Here is a 22,233-nt window from a genome sequence, read left to right as displayed (position 1 = left end):
GAGGGCACCAAACAGCCTCCAGGACACCCGGGCCTGAACCAAGTCCCAGCTCTACTCTGGACAAACTGTGTGATCTGGAGCTGGAGAACATCACTCACTCGTTCATTCATTCATTCATGTAATAAATGTCCCCTGAGCAGCTCCTCCACAACAGGAAGTGTTCTAGAGTCTGCGGACAAATGTGTTAATAAAACAGAAAAATTCCTCATCTGGTGGCTACTACATTCTAATAAAGGAGGTGGGCCAAAATAAAGAAAAATCAGTGACAAATATTACAAAGACACATCAGAACGAGGGGCTAGAAGGTCTTGGGAAAGGAGGTGTTCTTCCAAATAGGGAGGTCAAGGAAGCCCCTCTGAGGGGGTGACATTTGAACAGAGAGTCTGGATAAAGCAAGGGAGAGAGTCCTGCAAAAATCTGGGGGAAGGGCATGCCTGGTAACGGGAACAGCAAACGCAAAGGGGCATGGTGGGAGCATATGGGGTCTGTAAGGGAAACAGCCAGGAGGCAGCGTGGCTGGAGGAGAGTAAATGCGAGAGAGAAGGAGAAAGAAAGAGACAGAGACAGAGAGAGACCGGTCGGCCAGAGAGGTGGCCATAGACACTGCCTCTCCCTAGCCCCCAGTTTTTCTCATCTATAAAATGGGTATAAAGAACCCCTTGCCTTCACAGGGATGTGGAGGAAACATGTAAAGAGGACAAAGAGGCCAGTCGGGGGCTTAATCTGCAAGCCCCTCCCCCACTGTTTCTCACTCTCCTCTTGCACCTCACCACCGGCACAGGCTGGGACACTCTAAAGGTCAGGCCGGTCTTAATCAGAGGGTTTCAGCCCCATAGTAAGTGTGATGAGAAAGGAACTGAGACGGCAGAGACCAGCTGGGCCTCAAGATATCAGAGAAGATTTTCAGGCCGCGTCACTCAACTGACAGGACCGCGCCGGCAGAGATAAGTTTCTCTAATCATCTGGCCCTGACATGCCCAGATGTTCCAGTATCTCTCCATCTCTCTGCTCCCTCAAAAATCACAGATATGACGCTCCAGTGGGCTGGTTCCCAGTACAGTCTCACATGGGTTCCAGGGCTAGCTCCGCCCCTGGGCAGCTGGATGACCTTGGGCCTCTGTGGCTGGGTGACCTTGGGCCAGATGCCCTCCATGCCAAGCCTCAGGTTCATCAACTGAAAACCAGTGACGTGGGGGAGGATGGTGACGATGAGCCTTTACTCTGTGCCTGGGAGGTAGGTTCTGTTATTATCCATTTAACAGAGGAGGAGATGGAGGCTCCGCGGGATGGTTCAAAGTCTCCAAGAAGTAAGAGGAGGAAAGTGGATTTGAACCCAGCCATCTGGTTCTGCTCATGGTCATGGTGAGGGGTAAATCAGACACTGCAGGAAAAGCAGCTCCGGGGGAAAGTACAGCCTCGTAAGCACTCAGTCTACGCTGGCCATTATCAGTCCTGCCTCCGTAGGACAATACACGTTAGCAGGGCCCGCAAGCAGCAACGGGCCAGGCAGGTGTTGTTCTGAGAACGCCCTGCGGATCACCAGCTCCAAAAATAGGTCTTCTCTAGTCACTTCATTTCTTCTCTGCCTGAATATGAACAGCCTCTTTTCTGGAGAGCGGATCCTAATGGCCCGAGGACCAGATGTTCTGTTACATCAGGACCCTGTGGGTTTGCTGAGCACCTGCCTTGGGCCCAGGGACAGACCAGAAAGGAAGCATGGGGTGGGGAAGAATGGAGCCCTCTCTCTGGAGGCAACTGAGCTGGGAAAGGTGCTCACAGGGAAGGGGGAGGGAGGAAGGAAGGGAGGAAGGGGGGTGGGCACAAACAACAGCCCCAAGTGGTGAAAGTGCTCGTGATAAATCAGAGAAGGGGAAGGACAGTGTGGCCGGAAAGGCTTCAAGGAGGAAGTAAGACAGAGGCAGGCGGGTCACTGAGGGTTGAGCTTTTTGTACAAAGGGGATGTATTTCCATTCATTCGTCACTCAACAAACACAGACTGAGCAACAGGTATGTGCCGGAGCACCGGGGTCTGGACGGAGACTGAGACGACCCTCAGGGAGCTCACAGTCAAGAGAACAGTCCAAAAGTTGAGTGTTACCACTAACAGTAATAATAAGAGCTAGCATTTAGTGAGTGCTTACACTCTTTCTGAGCTCACTCAGTCCTCACATCAACCCTATGAGGTAGTTATTATTATCCTCATTTGACAGACTTGAGAACTGAGGCACAGAGAGGTCAGGTCATCTGCCTGAGGTCATGGAACAGACCTGAGCCTAACCAGTCTGGCTCTGAGGTTAGCACTCTGAACGTCTATACTATTTATAACCTTTCAGATAGTTAAATAGGAATACTTTCCTCTCTGGTAAATATAATTTATATTATTGATTAAGTGCTAGGTGAAAAATCAGGCAAGTGAAGGGACAGAGAGTGAGGGAGGTGCAGTGGTCCGAGAAGGTCTCTCTGAGGAGAAGGGCCTCAGGGTGGAGACCTAAATGAAGTAAGGGCACAGGCTATACACACATCTGTGGGAACAGCACTCCAGGCAAGAGAAGAGCACAAGCAAAGGCCCTGAGGCAGTGAGAAACAGCAAGGAGGCCAGGGAAGCTGCAGCAGAGTGAGCAAGGAGAAGGATGGGTGATGAGGTCGGAGGCACACATCAAACACAGATCAGGTAAGGCCTGGGTGTGGTCTCTGGGTTTCATCCCAAGAGCCATGGGGAGGTGATGGGGGGTTATAAGCTGAGGCCTAACACCATCCAATTTATTTAGCCTTTAAAAAACCCCTCTGACTGCCAAGTGGAAGATGTACTAGAGGGAACATAAAGTGAATGTAAAAGCAGGAAGACTGGCTAGTGGCTACTGCAATGGGCCAGGCAAGAGAAGCTCAAGACTGGAACCAGGAAGCTCTGTGCCCCATTCATCCAACCAGTGAGGCCTCCTGTGTACCTGGCCTCAGGCTGGGCCCTCTTTTAGGGACACAGATGACACAGACACTGCCCCAACTCTCCTGGAGCTGACGGCCTGCTTGGAGACATGTCCACAGATAAAACTACAATAGAAGCCTGTGACCTATGGTGGGGAATTCAGTTGAACTCCCCAAAGCACCCCCAGCCCCGTGCTCCAATATAAGTAATTTTGAGCATCTGAACCTCTGTCAAGCCAGCCAAGGCACGAAAGTGGAGTGTACCCAGCCAGCTCCCTGTTTCTTCCGAGTGAGCAGTGACAGAGGCTCAACCCGCCAAAGCAGATCCAGCATCCTCTCCTTCTAAAAGCAGGGGGTCAAATGAAAGCCTGCGGACCAAGTTCAACCCACCACCTGTTGCAATAAACGAAGCTTTACGCTCAGTCATTTCCCTGCTGTCCTCACTTCTTTGTAGCCACATCATCAGAGTGGAATCGTCGCGACAGAGACCATACGGCCTGTGAAGCCTGTAATATTTACTATCTGGTCCTTTAAAGGAGAAGCTTGCTGACCCCTGGTCAAAAGCAACAGAACAGATTCTTAGCTGAGCACAAGGCCACCCGGAATAAAGGCAGCATTCCCGTCCACCTGGACACAGGTTCTGATCTCTGGGGTGTGTGCAGCTTCCGTTTTCCTTGCCCGTCTCCCCTTTCCCTGGGCTGGAACGTGGACACGGTGTGAACATCTGAGAACCCAGGGGTGGAAGAACATAAACCCTGGACTGCCTTGTACAGAAATAAAATTACACGTTAAGTCACTGTTATTTCGGGTCTCCGTCACTGTAGCTAAAATATATCCTGATACATGTGACAGATGAGGAAGCTGAGGTGGACCGAGAGGCGAGGTCACTTGTCCAAGGTCGAAGATTGCTAAGGGGTGGAGCCAAAATTCAAACCCATGCAACGGAAGTCCAGAGCCCACGTTTTTAACCGCTACTCCATGCTTCTCCAGCCTGTGTCCCTGGGACCCTACCTCCTCCCACCTCCATCCACAAGTGCAAAGCCCTCAGCTCTCTTATTCTTGAGACTAAGAGCTTTAGGGCCTGTCACACCCTGGGAGGCACTGCCACCACATCCCAAACCCCTGGAAGTTGGAATTTCAGCGATCCTCCACTGATGGGTTCCCTGAGGGGCTGCCAACACCCAGTAGCTAGTAAAAATGAGAAAAAGGTTATTTCCCTCTTCCGTCTGGCTGCTTCCACCTCTCCTCCTGCCTGAGATCACTGCTGGGCGTGGAGAATTGAAACTGAGCAGGACCTTCTGGCTAGGTTCCTGGCTGGGCCGAAACTGAGGGGAAGGTATTGGCTTTGGTGTCTTGGTTCACAAGGGAGTGTTGACTCTGCTCTGCCCAGCCACAAACTCAGGGTCCATTCCTGCCTCTGGGCCTTTGCACTTGCTGTGCCCTTTACTGGCATACTCTTTCTCCAAATCGTAAGAGGTGGTACAGTACTGGCATAAGGATAGGCATATAGGTCAATGGAAAAGAAGTGAGAGTCCAGAAATAAATCCTTACATTTACAGTCACTAAATTTTTAACAAGGTGCTAAGACAATTAAATGGGGAAAGGACAGTCTTTTCAACAAATGCTGCTGGGAAAACTGGGTATCCACATGCAAAAAAATAAAATTGGACCCCTTCCTCACACTATACACAAAAATTAACTCAAAGTGGATCATAGGGACTTCCCTGGTGGCATAGTGGTTAAGAATCCGCCTGCCAATGCAGGGGACACAGGTTCGATCCCTGGTCCGGGAAGATCCCACATGCCATGGAGCAACTAAGCCCGTGTGCCACAACTACTGAGCTCGCGTGCCACAACTACTGAGCCCGCGTGCCACAACTCCTGATGCCCACACGCCTAGAGTCCGTGCTCCACAACGAGAAGCCACCGCAATGAGAAGCCTGCGTACCATAACAAAGAGTAGCCCTCTTTCGCCGCAACTAAACGAAAGTCCACACACAGCAACGAGGACCCAACGCAGCCAAAAATTTAACTAATTAATTGACTGATTGATTAAAAACAAAGACAACTCAATTAAAAAATAAGCAAAGGATTTAAACAGACATTTCTCCAAAGACGATACACAAATGGCCAATAAGCTCATGAAAAGATGCTCAATATCATTAGTCATTACAGAAATGCAAAACAAAACCACAATGAGATACCACTTCACACCCCCTAGAATGGCTATAATCAAAAAGACAAACAATAACAAGTGTTCTTGAGGATGTAGAGAAACTGGAATCCTCATACATTGCAGGAGAAAATATAAAATGGTGCAGCAGCTTTGGAAAAGAGTTTGGCAATTCCCTAATGACAGCTGGATTTAGCCACACCCGAAACCATCTAGCCACATACTTTTCAGTTACATGGGCTCATTTTTTTTCTTTTTTTATTAAGCCTGTTTGAGCTAGTTTTTCCATCCCTTGTATTTGAAAGAGTCTCTACTGCTTCACAATCCCAGAGAGACTGCAAGAATTTGGAATCCCAAAGGTGTCCCCCGTCAGTCCCAGACAAGCATAAAATATGGGTATCTTCAAAATTAATGGAAGCTTGAGCTGCGCTAACAAAGCCCTCACATGCAAAAGGAGGGAGGTGAGGAGGCTCCTGCCCAATTCAGAACTTAACACACTGTCTTAATAAGTTACAACAGAGTCAAGTTCAAAAGAGACAGACTATGGGGTTGAAAACCCTGGAATCCATATCCAAGGTGGAATAGCTACATGAACTTACAGGGCTTGGCCCAGAGAACAGTATTTCTGGAAGGAACCCAAAAGCTGCTTGTTAAGAATCTTGGGAGAACCACATAACTAAGAAGAAACCCTCTGGATCTGTAAGACCTCAGAGGGTCCGGTCCAAGTGGACCAAGTGTGCACAACTGTGAAATGGGATCACAATCAGATCCTAAGGTTGTTGTGTGGATCGAATGGAATAATGAATGTTAAAGTGTTGGTAATCAGTAAGGACACAATATTTATCATCATAATTATTTCTATACTAATCATAGCTGTTACATTTACTATTATTTCTAGCAATAATAACAGTAAAAGCTGTAGTCATAGTAGTAATCATAATAGCTAGCATTTGCACTTACTAAGTGTACCAAGCACTGTTCCAAACTTCAGTTTCATAAGTCATTTCATCCTCAAACCATCCCAAAGAGGTAGGTACTGTTTTTATCTTCACTCTACAGGTGAGGAGACTGAGGCACAAAGAAGCAAGGCCTCTTGCCCAAGGCCACAGAGCCAGAAAGCAGGACCTGGTAGACGTCTCACCACACCCACAGGCCCCTCCAGAAACAGTACCAGTAGGGCGTGAACACGCCCAAAAGTAGGCTCTTAGAACAAACACGAAACATCTGAGCAGAGGCAGGCCCTGGGTATTCCTTAAAAACACTGAGGGCAGAGAAGGGAGGGGGTGTGCAGGGGTCACCCAGTAAATCAGCAGCGGAAGCCCCTCTAGAGCCAGGCTGGGTAACCTTTCCCCAACATCCGTCCTGCCAGCCCCGTGTGGTTTCGCAAGCAGGGCTCGAGGTGAGGGCTTCCTGGAAGAGAGGATGTCAGAGCAGAGGAACCCAGAGCTTCCGCTCCCCTCCCATCACATTTACCAAAAGGGTGCCCGCTGGTGTCCGCTCTGTGCGGCCCCATCGTGTCCCCGGAGGTGTGGGCACTGGGCCTCAAACTCCAGGCCAAACCGGGCATCAAGGAAACGTGGCTGCAGCCAACTCCCCCTTTCTTGCTCAGCTTTGCTTGAGATTCAGAAAAGGACCAGGAGAAAAACACAGGGCCCAGAGGCAGAGGAAGAGAGGGGTGCAGAGGACGAGACAGGGAGGCGATGGGACCCAGGTTCTCCCCTGTCCTCTCTCCCGTCCTGGAGTCCAAGAGGGGCCACTCCTGGCCAGCTCCCAGGGCGTGTTCAAGAGCCTTCCATCTCCCAGCCGTAGCTACCGGCTCAAGGAGAGCATAGTGGGGAACTCCCTGGCAGTCCAGTGGTTAGGACTGCATGCTTTCACTGCTACGGGTGTGGGTTTGATCCCTGTGGGACCCGAGCTGACCCAACGAGCCCTGGGACATTCGGGAAAGACACGCTCCCTTCTCCCTTGGTAGCCGTGCTGATCAGACACAGGCCTGAGGTTGCTGGAGGCCCATGTTGCCACCATGAGAAGGGAGCCTCCCAGGAATAAAGCTGACACAGAGGAAATCTGAGCCAGGAGATGGGAAGAGACTGATTCTCAATGGCATCACTTGAGCTCCTGGATGCAGCCATAAGAAGATGGAGCCATAAAACCACAGAGTGAAAACACAGCTGGATTTGTCACTGGAAGAAGTGACAATACCCATTACTTGCTGTGACTTGGGGTTCCTGGAGGCTCAAAAGGAGACATGGGGTTAGAAAGTCATGCTGTCTTCTCTACAGAGAGAAAAAGGCAGCCTTGAGGATGGGAATGTCACCAGAGGGGGCTGGATCCCATGGAGCACACCCACTTTCTGGGGACACCTCACCCAGCTCCAGGAGGGGCTGATCCTGCACCAGCTGTGGCTCTGTCCACAGACCTCTGCCCAAGGCACCACCATCAAAGCTCAGGAAGCCAAGCTCTGATCTCGTTATCAAAACTTCCTGGTATTTCAGTTCTGGGTCCCTGCATGCCCTGTCTAGGGTGACAGCAAGATGCAAATGAAGAGGCACTAGCAAGACCCACCACCACTTGAAAGAAGAAGAAAAAGAAAAAAGAAAAGAAAAAAAAGAAAAAACGAGAAACGAAAATCATCTGTAAGTCCATGAAAACCCAGAACTGAAAAGCTGCTCAGCATGGTAAAGAAAACCTCCGTGCATGCCAACTATATGAAATATATTTCATGCCAATGTATTTCCGATTTTAACAATTCCAGCCCCTGCTGCAGGTTGAAAACTGTAGCCCCTTGGAGTAGGAATTAATGGGGGAAAGGAAATAATGCTCATGGGTCTTAAAAACTCCTTCCTTCCACTTGGAGAGATGGGGGGAGACAGCAGGAAGAGGGCTCAGTTCTGGGAGTTCACATTCTGGCTTTGACGAGGACATGCTATGTGACCTTGGGCAAGTCTCATCCCCTTTCCGAGCCTTGGTCTCCTGGCTACGCAATGCATGACTGGATCAGAGCCTGGGTCACAATCCGGACGCTGCAGGCCAAATGCTATTGCCAGGCTCTCTCAGCAAAGCAGAAGTTCTAGCCACCTTTGGTCTGTGTTTCCAACAACAATTGGCTGACCTGACTGGTGGCCACCCCCATAGACGGAACATGTGTGCTATATAGTCTGTTAGAATCCCCATCCCAACCCACTGGGTTACATCCAATCTACTCACTCACTTCTTTCACCTGCCCTGCAGGCACCCATGTTTGACACCCTGGGTTGGTGTCTACTGACATTCAGTGGTGGGGCTCCAACATGCAGTGACTCTATATCCAACTTCCAAAGGAGGTCCTAGCACACCTTACTGCAAAAGTCTACATCCTGCACTCCCAATTCCAGGTTCTATAGAGGAGAGGGTAAAATTGGGAGAGATAATGATGGTGGTAGTGGTAGTTTTAAATTCCAATTTAGTAGAAGAAAAAAAAGAAAGAAAGGAAGGAAGGGGGGGAGGGAAGGAGAAAGGAAGGAAGAAAACAAGAGTAACTAAACCAAAAAAACTAAAACTATCCAAAATAAAGCAAGAAAGGGGGAAAAAAAGAAGCATTAAAAAAAAAGAGGACAAATAAAAAAATTTTATAAAGGTGGTAGAAACAAGATCAAATATATCAATAAATAAATATAAGTAGACTACATAAACTCTCCTGTTCAAAGATAGAGACTGACAGGACAGATTTTAAAACTTTAACTTCATACTGCTTACAAAAGAAGTATCTAAAATCTAAGGGTACGATACAGATGGCCAACAAACACATGAAAAGATGCTCAATGTCACTAATTATTAGAGAAATGCAAATAAAATTATAATGAGGTATCACCTCACACCGGTCAGAATGGCCATCATCAAAAAATCTACAAACAATAAATGCTGGAGACGGTGTGGAGAAAAGGGAACCCTCTTACGCTGTTGGTGGGAAGGTATCAATAAACTGATACAGCCACTAAGGAGAACAGTATGGAGGTTCGTTAAAAAACTAAAGACGGAACTACCAGAACTACTGTATGACCCAGCAATCCCACTCCTCGGCATGTACCTGGAGAAAAACATAATTCAAAAAGATACATGCACCCCAATGTTCACTGCAGCGCTATTTACAATAGCCAGGACATGGAAGCAACCTAAGTGTGCATCAACAGAAGAATGAATAAAGAAGATGTGGTACATATATACAATGGAATATTATTCAACCATAACAAGGAACGAAATTGTGCAATTTGCAGAGACGTGGATGGACCTAGAGACTGTCGTACAGAGTGAAGTAAGTCAGAAAGGGAAAAACAAATATCGTACAATATCGCTTATATGCGGAATCTAGAAAAATGACAGAGATGAACTTATCTGCAAAGCAGAAATAGAGACACAGACGTAGAGAACAGATGTACGGGTATGGGGAGGGGGGTGGCAGGGGGAAAGGAGGGGTGGGATGAATTGGGAGATTGGGATTGACATATATACACTACTATGTATAAAATAAATAACTAATGAGAACCTACTGTATAGCACAGGGAACTCTACTCAGTGCTCTGTGGCGACCTAAATGGGAAGGAAATCCAAAAAAGAGGGGATATATGTATACATATAGCTGATTCACTTTGCTGCACAGCAGAAACTAACACAACATTGTAAAGCAACTATACTCCAATAAAAATTAATTTTAAAAAAATCTAAGGGTACAGAATTGTTAATAGTAAGAGGATGAAATAAGATATATCATGAAAAGACTAATCAGAAGAAATCTATGGTAGCTTATTAATACTGAACAAAACAGACTTTGAGACAATAAAAATAGCTCATACTTACTAGGCACTTATAAGCCCTTTATAGGTATTATTTCATTTAATCTTCACAATAACCAATGATAAGGCACTATTTGACAGAGGAGCAGACTGAGGCACAGAGAGTTTGTCATTTCTCAAAGAGGTAATACTAGTAAGAGGAGGAGTTGGGATCAATAAAAATAAAAATCATTACATTATTAGAGTAGCTAACATTTACCAAGCATGACTGACTATACCTAGTAAAATGCAAAGTGCTCTCATGGGTTTTCTCAGGCATTGTCTCATTGATCTTTGCAGCAAGCCTGGGAGGGAGCGACTTTACAGATAGGGTAATGGGGGCACAGAGAGGTTCAGCAACTTGCCCTTAGTCACACAGCTAAGAAGAGGTGGAGCTGGATTTTCAAACTTAGACTCTTAACCATCACGCAGAGCGTGGCAGAAAGCAGAATGCAGGCAGGACTCCGAGGAAGAGTGGTCTGGGAGGGCCCCTAGTAAGATCAGGAATCGGAGCTTGGCTTTGAAAGGGAGAGGAGAGCGCAGGTCCCCCACCCTGAGGGAGTCGAGCAGCCCGAGGCTATTGCTGCTCACCACACGGAAAGAGCCTGAACTGGGGCTGGTGCAGTCAGAGGTGCTGAAGCATCTGTGGGCAAGGTGTCAGCGCTCAGCCCAAGAGGCAAGATGCAGGGCGGGCACTGTGGTTGGGGGGAAGACGAGAGCGGGGGCAAAGGGGGCCACAGAAAAGAGACCTGTGACTTCCTGTGCCTTCTCGGCAAGACGGTAACAATGCCAGATCGCCAGCGGATTAGGAACTCACTTCGTAACATCAGGGTCAGAGAAAAATTCCAAAGAGATGACCTGAGGCAGCCAGAATGAAGAGAAAGAACTCTGGCAAATCAACACAAAAGGCAGCTATCCAACAGAAACTGAGCAAATGACGCGAAGAGGCAGCTCTCACAAAATGCCTCTGTCTCCACTGCCACCACCCTGGTCCAGTCACCTCCTGCCTGGCCCACTCGTATCAATGCCTCCCTGGTCTCCCCGCCCCTCGCCTCCACCCTCATCACCCCACAGTCCCTTCTCCACAAACAGCCTGAGAGATCCCGTGAGAACTAAGATCCTGTCCCTCCTCGGCTCAAAACCTTCCCACGGTGCCCACCTCACTCAGAGCAGACAAAGACCCCACAAGGCCCCACATAATCTGGGCCCATCACCTCTCTAACCTCACTCCCCGACTCTCTCCCTCAGGGCCTCCCCTCTGGTCACACGGGCCTCCTCACTGTTCCTCATATGCACTCCTGCCTCAGGGCCTTTGCACTGGCTCTTCCCTCTGTCTGGAAGACTCTTCCCTCAGGTACCTATAGGGCCCCCTTCCTCACCTCCTTGAGGTCTTGGCACAAATGTCACTTTCTCCATCCATCACTCCTGGACCTTACTAACCCTCATATTTTTTTTTCCATAGTATTCATGCCATCTAAACAAGTATATACATTTACTATTCATTCATTTGTTGTCTGTTTCTACCCCCCCAGTAGAATGTCAGACCACAGAAGAAGGGGTTTGGGCAGTTTTTGTTCACTTTGTATCTCCAGCACCTACTATAATGCCTGACATATAATAGCTGCTCAATAAATGGTTGGTAAATGCATGAATGGCTCCAAAAACCCTAGACACTGCAGCACCCACTGTGGCTCTCCTCCTGGAGATAATCAGGAAGACGGAAAGAGATTTGTTAAGAAAGTACTAGTCTCACGGTGTGATTCACTGTGCTTGGTGTTATGTTCTCCCCTCTCCCACCACCCACCCCACGTAAAGTTTCCTCCTGTGCCGCCTAAAATCCTTTGGTGAGCTGTGAGCGGTACACATCCCACACTCTGGGAAACACACCACTCCCCAGTCATCCTCCTGCACCAAGAACTGATGCCGACACCTCCTTAGTGATGGACCACGGGCCATCCCCAGGGGCACCACACTCCTGACGGCCAAGGAGACAGACGTGACAACCAAATGGCAAGGTCCTCACACTGTGTGTAGGTGACAGCTGCATCACCCATAGACAGACGTGGGAGGTGCAGAAGACACCGGAGCCTATGCAGGGTCCCGAGGCTATACCCTGAGCAGAGATCCTGCAAAAGCATCCCTGACACGACCCCTCTGCAGCTGCTGTCCCAGAAGATGGTTCCCAGGACGTGCCCAGTTTGGGCCCAGAATGTTTGATCTGGCCATTTACGGAGATGAGGACGAGGCGGTAGGTGGGAGGGGAGACAGGTCTGGGGGAAGGGGAGAGCCGAGCATTTGGTTTGGGATATGCTAGGTAGAAGGTGCCTGTGAGACTTTCAAGCGGAGAAGTCAAGTGGGCAGGAGAACAAGACCAGGTTTAGGCGAGAGGTCCAGGCTGGAAGTCATCGGACAGAGACGGGGTCTAAAGCCATGGGAATGTCCGCCTAGAAACTTCTACGTGGATGTTCACGGCAGCATTATTCATAATCTCCAGAAAGTGGAAACAACCCAAGCGCCCATCAACTGATGAACGGATAAACAAAACATGGTATACCCACACAATGGAATATTATTCCGCCACAGAAAGGAATAAAGTGGTGATGTATACTACAACATGGATGAACCTTGAAAACACTGCGCTAAGTGAAAGAAGCCAGTCACAAAAAGCTACATATTATATGATTTCACTCATATGAAATGCCCAGAGTAGGCAAATTCACAGAGACAGAAAGTAGATGAGTGCTTGCCGGGGGCTGCAGGGAGGAGGGAAAAGGGAAGTGACTGTTCGTGGATCCAGAGTTTCTCTTGGGGGTGATGCAAATGTTCTAAAATTACTGTGGTGATGGTTGCACAACTTTGGAATATACTTTAAAAGGGGGGTGGGGCATGGAATGGATGAGGCCACCGCAGGTGCAAATCTGGATAGAAAAAAGGCCCATGGACTGAGCCCACCTACACTTGGAGGCCTGGAAGGTGAGGAATCAGCAAAGGAGACTGAAAGGAAGGGGTCAGAGAGGCAGGAGACAAAGGGAACAGGGGACTGGAGGGGAAGCTGCCCCTTTAGACACATGTGCCCCTCCTGTTTGCCCTCTGCCGGCCTCAACCCGCTTCCATTACATACCAGGCCCTTGTGGGTCCAGTCCGAGACTGAAGCTCCAAGAGACAGGCACCGGGTCTGTCTTGCTCACGACTGTGGCCCTGAGCCGTGCCAGCAGCTGGTGCACACGCCAGTGAGATCTGCACGTCACCAGGCAATAACTAAAAGGGTCCGTGACAGTGGGTCTCCCCTCGGGCACTTGCCATTTGAGCACCAGGGGCATCACCCCAAACCTGAATCATTTTCTGGGAAACGGTGATGGAAAACTCAGCAAAGCCTGAAAATGCCAACTGGCTATCCCAGACCTGGGCCGAAGGCTGAAATAGAATGTTCCGGCTATTCTTAGGCAATGTTTCAAGTTCAGCTTTTTGGGGCTATTCCCAAAGAGACTTTCATTTTCGCCTCGTCCCCCTTCCCACCCAGGCTCCTTGACCCTTTTCGCCTACTCAATTCAAAGTTCAGCTCAAACAAGGGGGCTCAGAAGGCCACAGGGACATCTGTGAGGGCGTCAGAATCGGAGGGGGTGTGGGCAGGACTGAGGGTTCGGGCTCAGCTGCCCCAAGCTCATAGGATCATCTTTGAAAATCCACTGGAAAATGTGACAGAAAAAAGGAACTCAGGAGGGGTACGTAGAGTTCCCCTCAATCCCAGCTGTTTTCTGATGCAAACATTCCAGCTGTGGGTGCCAAAGGCCAGGACACTCTGAGCAATTCTGTCGGGCGGGGAGCGTGGCATGTCCCCACAGGAATCTCAGGCCCTGCTGGCAGGTGCCCCAGTGCTCTCTGAGCCCCGGATAAACACAGCTGGAGATGGAGGAAACGGGACGTGTAAACAGCCATTTGGTCTGGAGGAAAACTCACAGCTCCGCTTCCTCATTGTTTCCTGTGGGCAGTTACTCCTCCATCAATTGCCAGCGGGCTCTGTCTCTCTCTCTCTCTGCTCTCCTGGGAATCCAGAGCCCAGGAATCTCACCGGGCCAGACTGTGGCCCCTGGGGCTGAGCAGGCCTCAGAAACACCTGGACTTCACATCGAGAGCTTAGAGTCCGCCAGGACATACAGGTCCAGCCCCACTGCGGGGGTGGTTCCCCAAAATACATTATATGTATATGCATATTCCCCAAATTATATGTATAATGTTATACATATAATTTATATATATGTACATAATTTATACATTTATACATATTATACATATAATGTTATATATGTATAACATACATAATGTTATACATATATAACATTATATGTATAATGTATATTCCCCAAAATACATTACGGAAACTGCCACTCCAAGTGGCCACTGGGATACCAGACTTTCCCAAGATCCAGAAACCGAAGTGTTAATACCTAGGGAACCTTGGATGGGGTCTGGGGCTATAGCTGGCGATTCTTCCAATGGGTCAGATATTCAAGGTTTTGAAACCCAGGAAAGAAGGAGCAAACTAGCCACCAAGCCACAAAACACAAGGCCACCAACCTTCCCAGACCCCCACCTAGCGAACTGAGAAGGTCAGCATCCCTGACACCCCAGCACTTCGGCGGCTTAACTCTCCAAAGTGCTTCCCAACAGGCAGTGTAGCCTGATGGTTAGGGCGCAGAACCCTAGAATCAGACTGCCCAGGTTCCAATCATGGCTCATCCTGCTTACCTAACGTGAGACCTTGAACGGGCCACTTCCCTCGTCTGTGCCTCTGTGCCTCATCTCTAAAAGGGGGCCGATACAGTGCCTACTTCACTGAGTTGCTGTAAGAATTAAGTAAATAAAGGTTTAATCATCATATCAACCCTATCAGTACTATTAATACAAACACTGTATCACAGACAGGGAAACTGAGGTCCAGGGAAGTGACTTTCCCAAGGTTAAGCAGCCAGTAAATGGCAGAGCTAGAATTCAAACCCAGACGGCCTGTGACTGCAAAGCCTGGCTCTAATCCAGGGGTCAGCAAATTTTTTCTGTAAACGGCCAGACTAAATATTTTAGGCTTTGCTGGCCACATCTGGTCTCTGTCACATATTCTTCTTTGCTTGTTTTGGGGGCTTTTTTAACAACCCTTAAAAAAATGTAAACACCATTCTCAGCTCATGGATTGTACAAAAACAGCCCATGGGCTGGATCTGGCTCACAGGCCACAGTTTTGCCAACCCCTGCCCTAAACCACTGCAGAATACTACCTCTTAAATGCCGGCAACTGATTCAAGTTTGGAAAACACACCAAACAAATCAAGTGAAGCACATCTGCAGGTCCACTGCAGTCCACAGGTTACCAATTTACAAGTTCCACCTGGAGCTTCTTCAGCACCAAGATGAAGAGCTGAGCTACTTATGGCATTTCCAACACCTGTCTGGGGATCAAAGCAGCTGCAAGAACAACTGCAGATGGTTCTTTCAGCTCCCTGGGAGGCATAAACAGCAGCAGGCCAGAGGAGGCGCAGGGAGAGCTGGGTCCCACCACCCACGGATACGCACGTTAAAGGCCTGTGTTCACAGGCAGAGCTGATGGCCCCCACGAGGGTCTTGTCAAACACTGTCTCCAGCAGAAAGGCAAGTTCAAGAATCCCTAGTACTTTTCCCCTTCCCTCTCCCTTTCAGCTCATGGAGCAAAGATGCACGTGGCCCCAGTGCGCAGGTGCATGAATGAGGCACCACCAGCCAAATTAATCCACCAGCAGGGACCCCAGGAAACAGCTGTCAGACAGAAGGCCTTCAGGATGCAGCCAGGGCAGGCTCAGGCCAACGGCCACCGTCTCCAAGGGCGGAAAAGCCTGGGCTGAAAGCAGTGGATGGCGGCAGAGCCATCCACCCAGCTGGAGATCTGCCTGGAAGCTGACCCGGAAGTTGAGGATCGAGACTTCTTGGGCCCTCCCACAAGCAGCACATCTTCCCCTGGTCTGCCTGACCAAGACTAAGTCAAATGTGGCTGGGCGGGGAGGGAGACAGCAGGTGTGTCGATGGCTCTGGTTTGTCCCCCCCAGCATCTGCACCCGCACCCCTCTTCCACCAAGAGCCCAGATCTGGGTGAGGGGGTCCCTCTCTCTCCATCACTGGACTTTTGGCCTGTGGGATCCAGTGACTGGTGGGAGCGCATGACACAAGTCTGTGCCAATCAGAGCCTGCTTGCTCAGGGTTGATTGGTTCAGGGGTGGAGCACCCGACTGTGGTCTCAGCCAATCAGAACACGACACTGCCCTGCTCACTGTCACTGGACTGTATCTCAGCCAATCAAAGCACAACACTACCCAGCTCATAGTGATTGGGTCAGGGGTAGAGGCAAGTCCAAGCATATGAGAGGAGGGCAAACAGCACAAGCAAAGGCTTCCTGTAGTTGGTTCAAATTAAAGCACATGACTCAGGACCAAAGCAATCCTAATATTGCATTCTCCTCACAGATGACCAAAGCCTGAGTGACTCTCAGGACTTCTGTCAGAGCTACTGGAAGAGAGGCTCACTCTTTCCCATTGTCTTTGAACTTGAGAGGGTGCAAAGCCACAGTAACTACAGCCATCTGCTACCATGCTGAAAATAAGCGCTGAAAGGTGGGAAGCAGAATTGAACCAGGGAGAAAGAGGCAGGGTCCTGGCCTGGATGCAGCCTGGCCCAAAACCGATGCTGCCCCTAAACTTCTCAGCTACCTGAACTAACAAGTTTTATTTTTTTTGATTAAGCCAGGCAAAGCTGAATTTTCTGTCGCTTCAAAATCGGGGAAAGGAACAGGGGGAACGTCTCACCTTGAGGAGGAGGGGGTACTTGCAGATCCTCTGAATAGGAGATAACAGGTAGCCCTCCAGAGGGATGTCCGTGGTCTTCCTGCCTCCCAGGAGCATGCAGCTCTGAAAAGGGACAGGAGACCTTCGTTAGAACTCACCAAGGACAGCAAAGGAATTTGGCCACCCTCAAATAATCATGGGAAGCATTCTCAAAATGCAGCTAAAGACAATCACTTTGGAAGCAACTTAACAATACCTAGGGGAGGAAGAAATGTGTATATTCTACAACCCAGCACAAAGCCTAGATCAGAGGCTGGCAAACTATTGCCCGTGGGCCAAATCCTGCCTACTCCCTGTTCTGGCAATTAAATTTTTACTGGAACACAGCCATACCCATTTGTTTACACAATGTCCATGGCTGCATCTGAGAGCTGAGTAGTTGTAACAAAGACCTTATAGTTGCAAAACCTAAAATATTTACTATCTGGCCTTTTACAGAAAAGTCTGCCAACCTTCATTCTACAGAAACTCACACACATGCACAGGACACAGGAACATGGACACTCAAAACTGCCTTGTTGAAAACAGCAAAAAGTGGACAGCAACCTAAATATCCATCAATTGGAGAATGAAAAATGTTTGCAGCAGATTTCCACAATGGTACACTACGCAGTGGTGAAAATGGGAGAACTAAAGCTATGTATTGCAATGTGGGTGAACCTCAAAAACACGCTCTTGAGCAAAAAAGGAAAACAAAAGGATATGTATGGTGTGAACCCATTTACATAAACCTTTTAATGACACACAAAACAAAACTAGGCATTGTTTATGGAGAACCTATCGGTAGTAAAGTAGAAAGTCATGCATGGGAAAGAAGTGTACCAAGTTACATGTCTATGGTCTCCCACCACGCCCCTCACAGTCCTGGGTCCCTAGGGCTCACTGTGTGCCCAATGTATGAATGAATGAATGAATGAAGAGACTAATGAATGAATGGACTAATGAATGAATGAACAAACTGCCAGCACATCCAGCAATGAAGGGGTCTCAGCCTTCCGCCTCAACACCATGCTAGCAGAATGGAAATGGAACTGGACTCTTGGGAAAAGGGATTCCCATCCAACCATTTATTCATTCATTCATTCTCCAAATACACATTGTATGCTTACTATGTGCTGGGCACAGTTCCAAGCACTGGGGAACTGCCCAACAAAGCAGACAACTTCCCTGCTTATAGTCAAGGTAAAATAAGACCAGAGAACATTTACCGTGTGCTTACCATGCCTAAGGCTCTGTGCCTTGTGTTTCACCCATAGGTAAAGTTCATCCTCACAGCCCTAGAATAAGCAAGATCCCTATTCCAGATGGGCAAACTGGCACTCAGAGCCAGAAGCACTGGCCCAAGTCTCAGAGCTCAGTCCTCTGCCTCTCGGGGATCTTCGGGGACCCTCTCCTTAGAGAAATAGTCCCAGGGACCCTGGGTCCCTGCTCTAGCAGGAGCTGCATGGCTCCCAGCCCCACATCCAGCCCTGGCACAGATCGGGGATCAGGGCTGCAGCAGCTGGGATGTGCCAGGTCCCACACTGCTCACACTCAGGCCTTTGTCCTCCAAGCCAGCGCTCCCCACAAGCTGCCCTGATGATGTCAGCTCCAGGCAGAGAGAGGGAGCCTGGGAGTGGGGTGTGCTTTCCAGACGCCCCCAGGGCTTGGCTGGAGAAAGGCCTGCCTCTTTGTCCAGGATCAAGAAGTTTTCACAGGACTGTCACAGCCACCAATTCCTCTTCACCCCAAACACCCTAGATATTCATTTAAAAAGAAAAAAAAAAAAAAAAGCAAGCACATACAGAGCTATTCACTATTCTAATAAGATTATGCCCCAGGCACTATGGGAAGAACTTTTGAGAATCCTCTCTTTAAACCATCCTAATTTCACAGAATTGATTCAGGTGAGGTGTCATCCTCATCCTCTTCCCGACCTCCTAATGGCAGCCATGCCCCTGGGTCGTCCTTTCCATCCACACTCATTCCCCGCTGACCTCATCCAGACCCATCACTTTCACCACTTTAACCATCCTTTACGCAGAAACACTCAGCTTTCTATCTCCAGCCTGGCCTCTCCCTTCCCAAAACCCGAGACTCACATCTCTGCTTCTAGGCCCAAATCCCCACCTGGACATCTAACAGGCATCCTTAAACCTCACACATCCAAAAGGGAATTTTTTTTTTGGCCACACCCCACAGCTTGCAAAATCTTAGTTCCCCAACCAGGGATCAAACCCGGCCTCAGCAGTGAAAGCGCTGAGTCCTAACCACTGGACTGCCAGGGAATTCCCCAAAAGGGAATCTTTTAATTTATCTCTCCTACATGCTCCTACCCAACCTTCACCATTTCAGGAAATTGTACCTCCATTCTTACAGTTGTTTGGGCCCTAAGCCCTGGAGACATCTTTGATTCTTCCCATTCGTTAATACCCCAAAGCCAACCACATGGCACATCGTGTCAGCTGGACAATCAGACTCTGTGTAAATCCAACCACCTCTCAAAGCGCTACCGCCCCACCCTCACCACCGTCATCTCCTGCCTGGACCACTGCAGCAGCCCCAGAGTGGGTTGAATAGTGTCCCCCCAAATGCCATGTCCACCCGGAAACTCAGAATGTGACCTTATTTGGAAATAAGGTCTTTACAGATATAATTAGTCCAATTAAGATGAGGTCATTCTCATTCCGGATTAGGGTGGGCCTGAAATCAACAGGCTCCTTATAAGAAGAGGACAGGACACAGAGAAGGCAGCTGTGTGAAGAGGGAGGCGGAGACTGGAGTTCTGGTTCCACAAGGCAAGAAACACGTGAGGCCACCCGAAGCTGGAAGAGGAAAGGCAGGACCCTTCCCCGGAGCCTTTGGAGGAAGCAGAGCCCTGCTGACACCTTGATCTCAGACTTCGGGCCTCAGAACTGTGAGAATAAATTTTGTTTTAAGCCACACAGTTTGTGGTCATTGTCACAGCAGCCCTGGGAAACTCACACAAGCCTCCACCCTGGTCTCCTTGCTCCTACCCTCACACGGCCAAGGGGAGCCGCTCAAAATGCAAATTAGTTCACATCATTCCTCTGCTCAAAACCATCCCACGGTTTGCCATCCCACTCAGACTAAAACTGACTATTCTATTGAAAGTACTGTCACATGCTCCAACCTGGACGAACCTCACAGACATTATGTTGAGTGAAAGAAGGCAGACACAAAAGCCTCCTGTGTGATTCCATTCGTGAAACATTCTAGAACAGGCAAACCTAACCTTTAGTGAGAGAAATCGGCATAGAGGTTACCTCTGGCTGCACAGAGGGGCATGCCTGGGAAAGGGCACAGGGAACCTTCTGGAGTGAACCTTCTGGAGTGGAGTGTTCTAAATCTTGATCTCAGGGGGTGGTTCCATGGGTGCACACATATGCAAATATTCATTATGCTTTGAGTACATTCATCACACGTGCTACGCAGCAATAACAAAGCTTTCTAAAACTCTCAGATTCGTCCCATTGTCTAAATGCTCCTTCATTATCTGGCCTCTTTCAATCTTTCTGACCCCATGTCCTTCTACTTTTCCTCTCATACTCTCCAATCCAGCCACCCTGGCCTTCCTGCTATTCCTCAAACACACTAGGACCTCAGGACCTTTGCATTTGCAGGTCCTCTACCTAGAGTGCTTTCCCTCTAGATACTCCTTGCCTCTCTCACTTAACTTTACCCAGGTCTCTGCTTGAATGTCACCTAAGACACTGTGTTCCCAAAGAGCCATCTAAAATAGGAGCCACCACCCAAACTTGCTCAAAACTCCCATCATCCTTAAGTCACTTTATTTCCTGCAGAGAACTAAATGCCATGTGACATATCATGGAAGTCCCCTCTACGAGAATGGCCACTCCGTGAGAGCAGGGACTTTTCTTGCCTTGGTCACTGTTATATCGCCAGTACCTAGAATGATCCCTACCACTTGGTAGGTGCTCAAAACGAAGCTGGTGAATGAATAAATGAATCAATTATCCCCATTTTATAGACAAGAAACTGAGGCACAGAAAGACGAAGTCCCCGCCCCATCTCTCTGCTAGTGTACAGTACATCATGAATGGAAAGCCAGATTGTGTCTGTTCCCAATGCCTTAACATCCCATAATAGACTCGAGACGGCTCTTCTGCAGGTGGCCAGAAGCTGGGAGATGCCAGCAAGGAGGGAGACAGATGGCGTGTGTGCTGGCGCCCCATACCTCCTCCCCTTGCCCAATCCGGCACAGCCCAGCTGCTGCCAGGAAAAGGGCAGTCTGGCCTACCAGGAAGACTGCAGGAGAGAGAGGAAGGAAAAAAGAAGAAGTGAAGCGCTTCCTTCCCGCACCCCTGCAAACACCTTCTGGGCATCTTCCTGCCTCCCAAGACACAGCTGAGTCCAGACGGTGGGACTCAGGGAGCCCAAGCCTGGGCAGCAGGACCACTGCAGAGCGGTGCTGCCTCAAAGTCCCGGATCAACCACAGAAACGTGGCCGCGTGTGTGACTTTACACTACCAGACTTATCTCTGCTTTGTGCCCAGACTCTTACGAATGTAAGTGAAAAACCAGAAATGTAAAGATGCAGAAACCAACAACAAAATGCACCAGTCCTGAACACCTAAGACGCTTGAGACAAAAGTGGCAATCAGCTGGCCAAGCTCCCCTGCCTCAGATGCTTACTGGAAGTGGGCCAAGCAACACAAACTCACTGGTAAAGGAAACACACATTTTGAATCAAAATCCTGGAAGTATTTTCTTGGAGACTGTGCATTAGGGAGAAGTGCAGTTAAGAACTGTACTATATAGTTTAGCTCTCTGGGCACACGGTTAAGACTCCTTATGCCATGGCAGTTAACTGTTCTACTTTTGTGTGCTGAATCCTGTGTGTGCCGCTGGGAAATAAAACAGCATGGGGGCTCAGGGGGTGGGTGGTCTGTGACTGAATGAGCAGGGAATTGAGAGGCGAAAGACGGAGACTTGAACCCATGAGAAGCTCAATCACTTTTCAAGTATGTACTCTCAGGAAGTCACTTAATATTTTGGAGTCGTCAAAACCACCTGTGGCAAAGGCTATGCGGTGTCCCTGAATGTATTCTTCTTCCAAAGCGACAGAATTTTCAGCTGGGCACAGGGCTGCCCAGAATAAAGCCTACATTTCCCAGCCTCCCTTGCAGCTAGGTGTGGCCACATGACTAAGTTCTGGCCAACGGGATGTCAGCAGATGTGTGCAGCTTCCTGCTGTGCCCTTAAAAGGGGAGGGGCAGGCCCTCCTTCCCACCCTTCCTGCATCCCACCACCTGGAGTGTGGAAGGGGTGAGAAGTCGTCTTAGACCATGTCAATGAGGGCACATACTAGGGCACTGGCCCCTGACACTGGGACCCCCATGCCACCCCCAGACTGCCTACTTCCACGTTCTTAACATGGGAGAGAAATAAATGTCTACCTTGTTTAGACCACTGTTACTTGAGATATCTGTAAGGCAGACAAATG

At 49.0% G+C, this 22,233-nt stretch overlaps 1 protein-coding gene across 2 annotated transcripts in view; it reads right to left on the bottom strand.

The window, feature by feature from the left end:
- The window catches only part of PREX1 (phosphatidylinositol-3,4,5-trisphosphate dependent Rac exchange factor 1), a 192,877-nt gene that overhangs the window by 75,312 nt on the left and 95,332 nt on the right, over positions 1–22,233 (bottom strand). Inside the window, exon 5 of one of the 2 annotated variants that reach the window (XM_036826534.1) lies at positions 16,728–16,829. The exons of the other annotated variant lie outside the window; for it this stretch is intronic. Within the exon in view, the coding sequence (XP_036682429.1) occupies positions 16,728–16,829 (102 nt within the window). The remainder of the gene's footprint in view (positions 1–16,727; positions 16,830–22,233) is intronic. 2 annotated transcript variants of the gene reach the window in all.

The sequence above is a fragment of the Balaenoptera musculus genome, chromosome 15 (genome assembly GCF_009873245.2).
Source record: "Balaenoptera musculus isolate JJ_BM4_2016_0621 chromosome 15, mBalMus1.pri.v3, whole genome shotgun sequence".
In the NCBI taxonomy this organism is placed as follows: Eukaryota; Metazoa; Chordata; class Mammalia; order Artiodactyla; family Balaenopteridae; genus Balaenoptera; species Balaenoptera musculus.
This window is presented reverse-complemented; position numbering and strand designations above follow the sequence as displayed.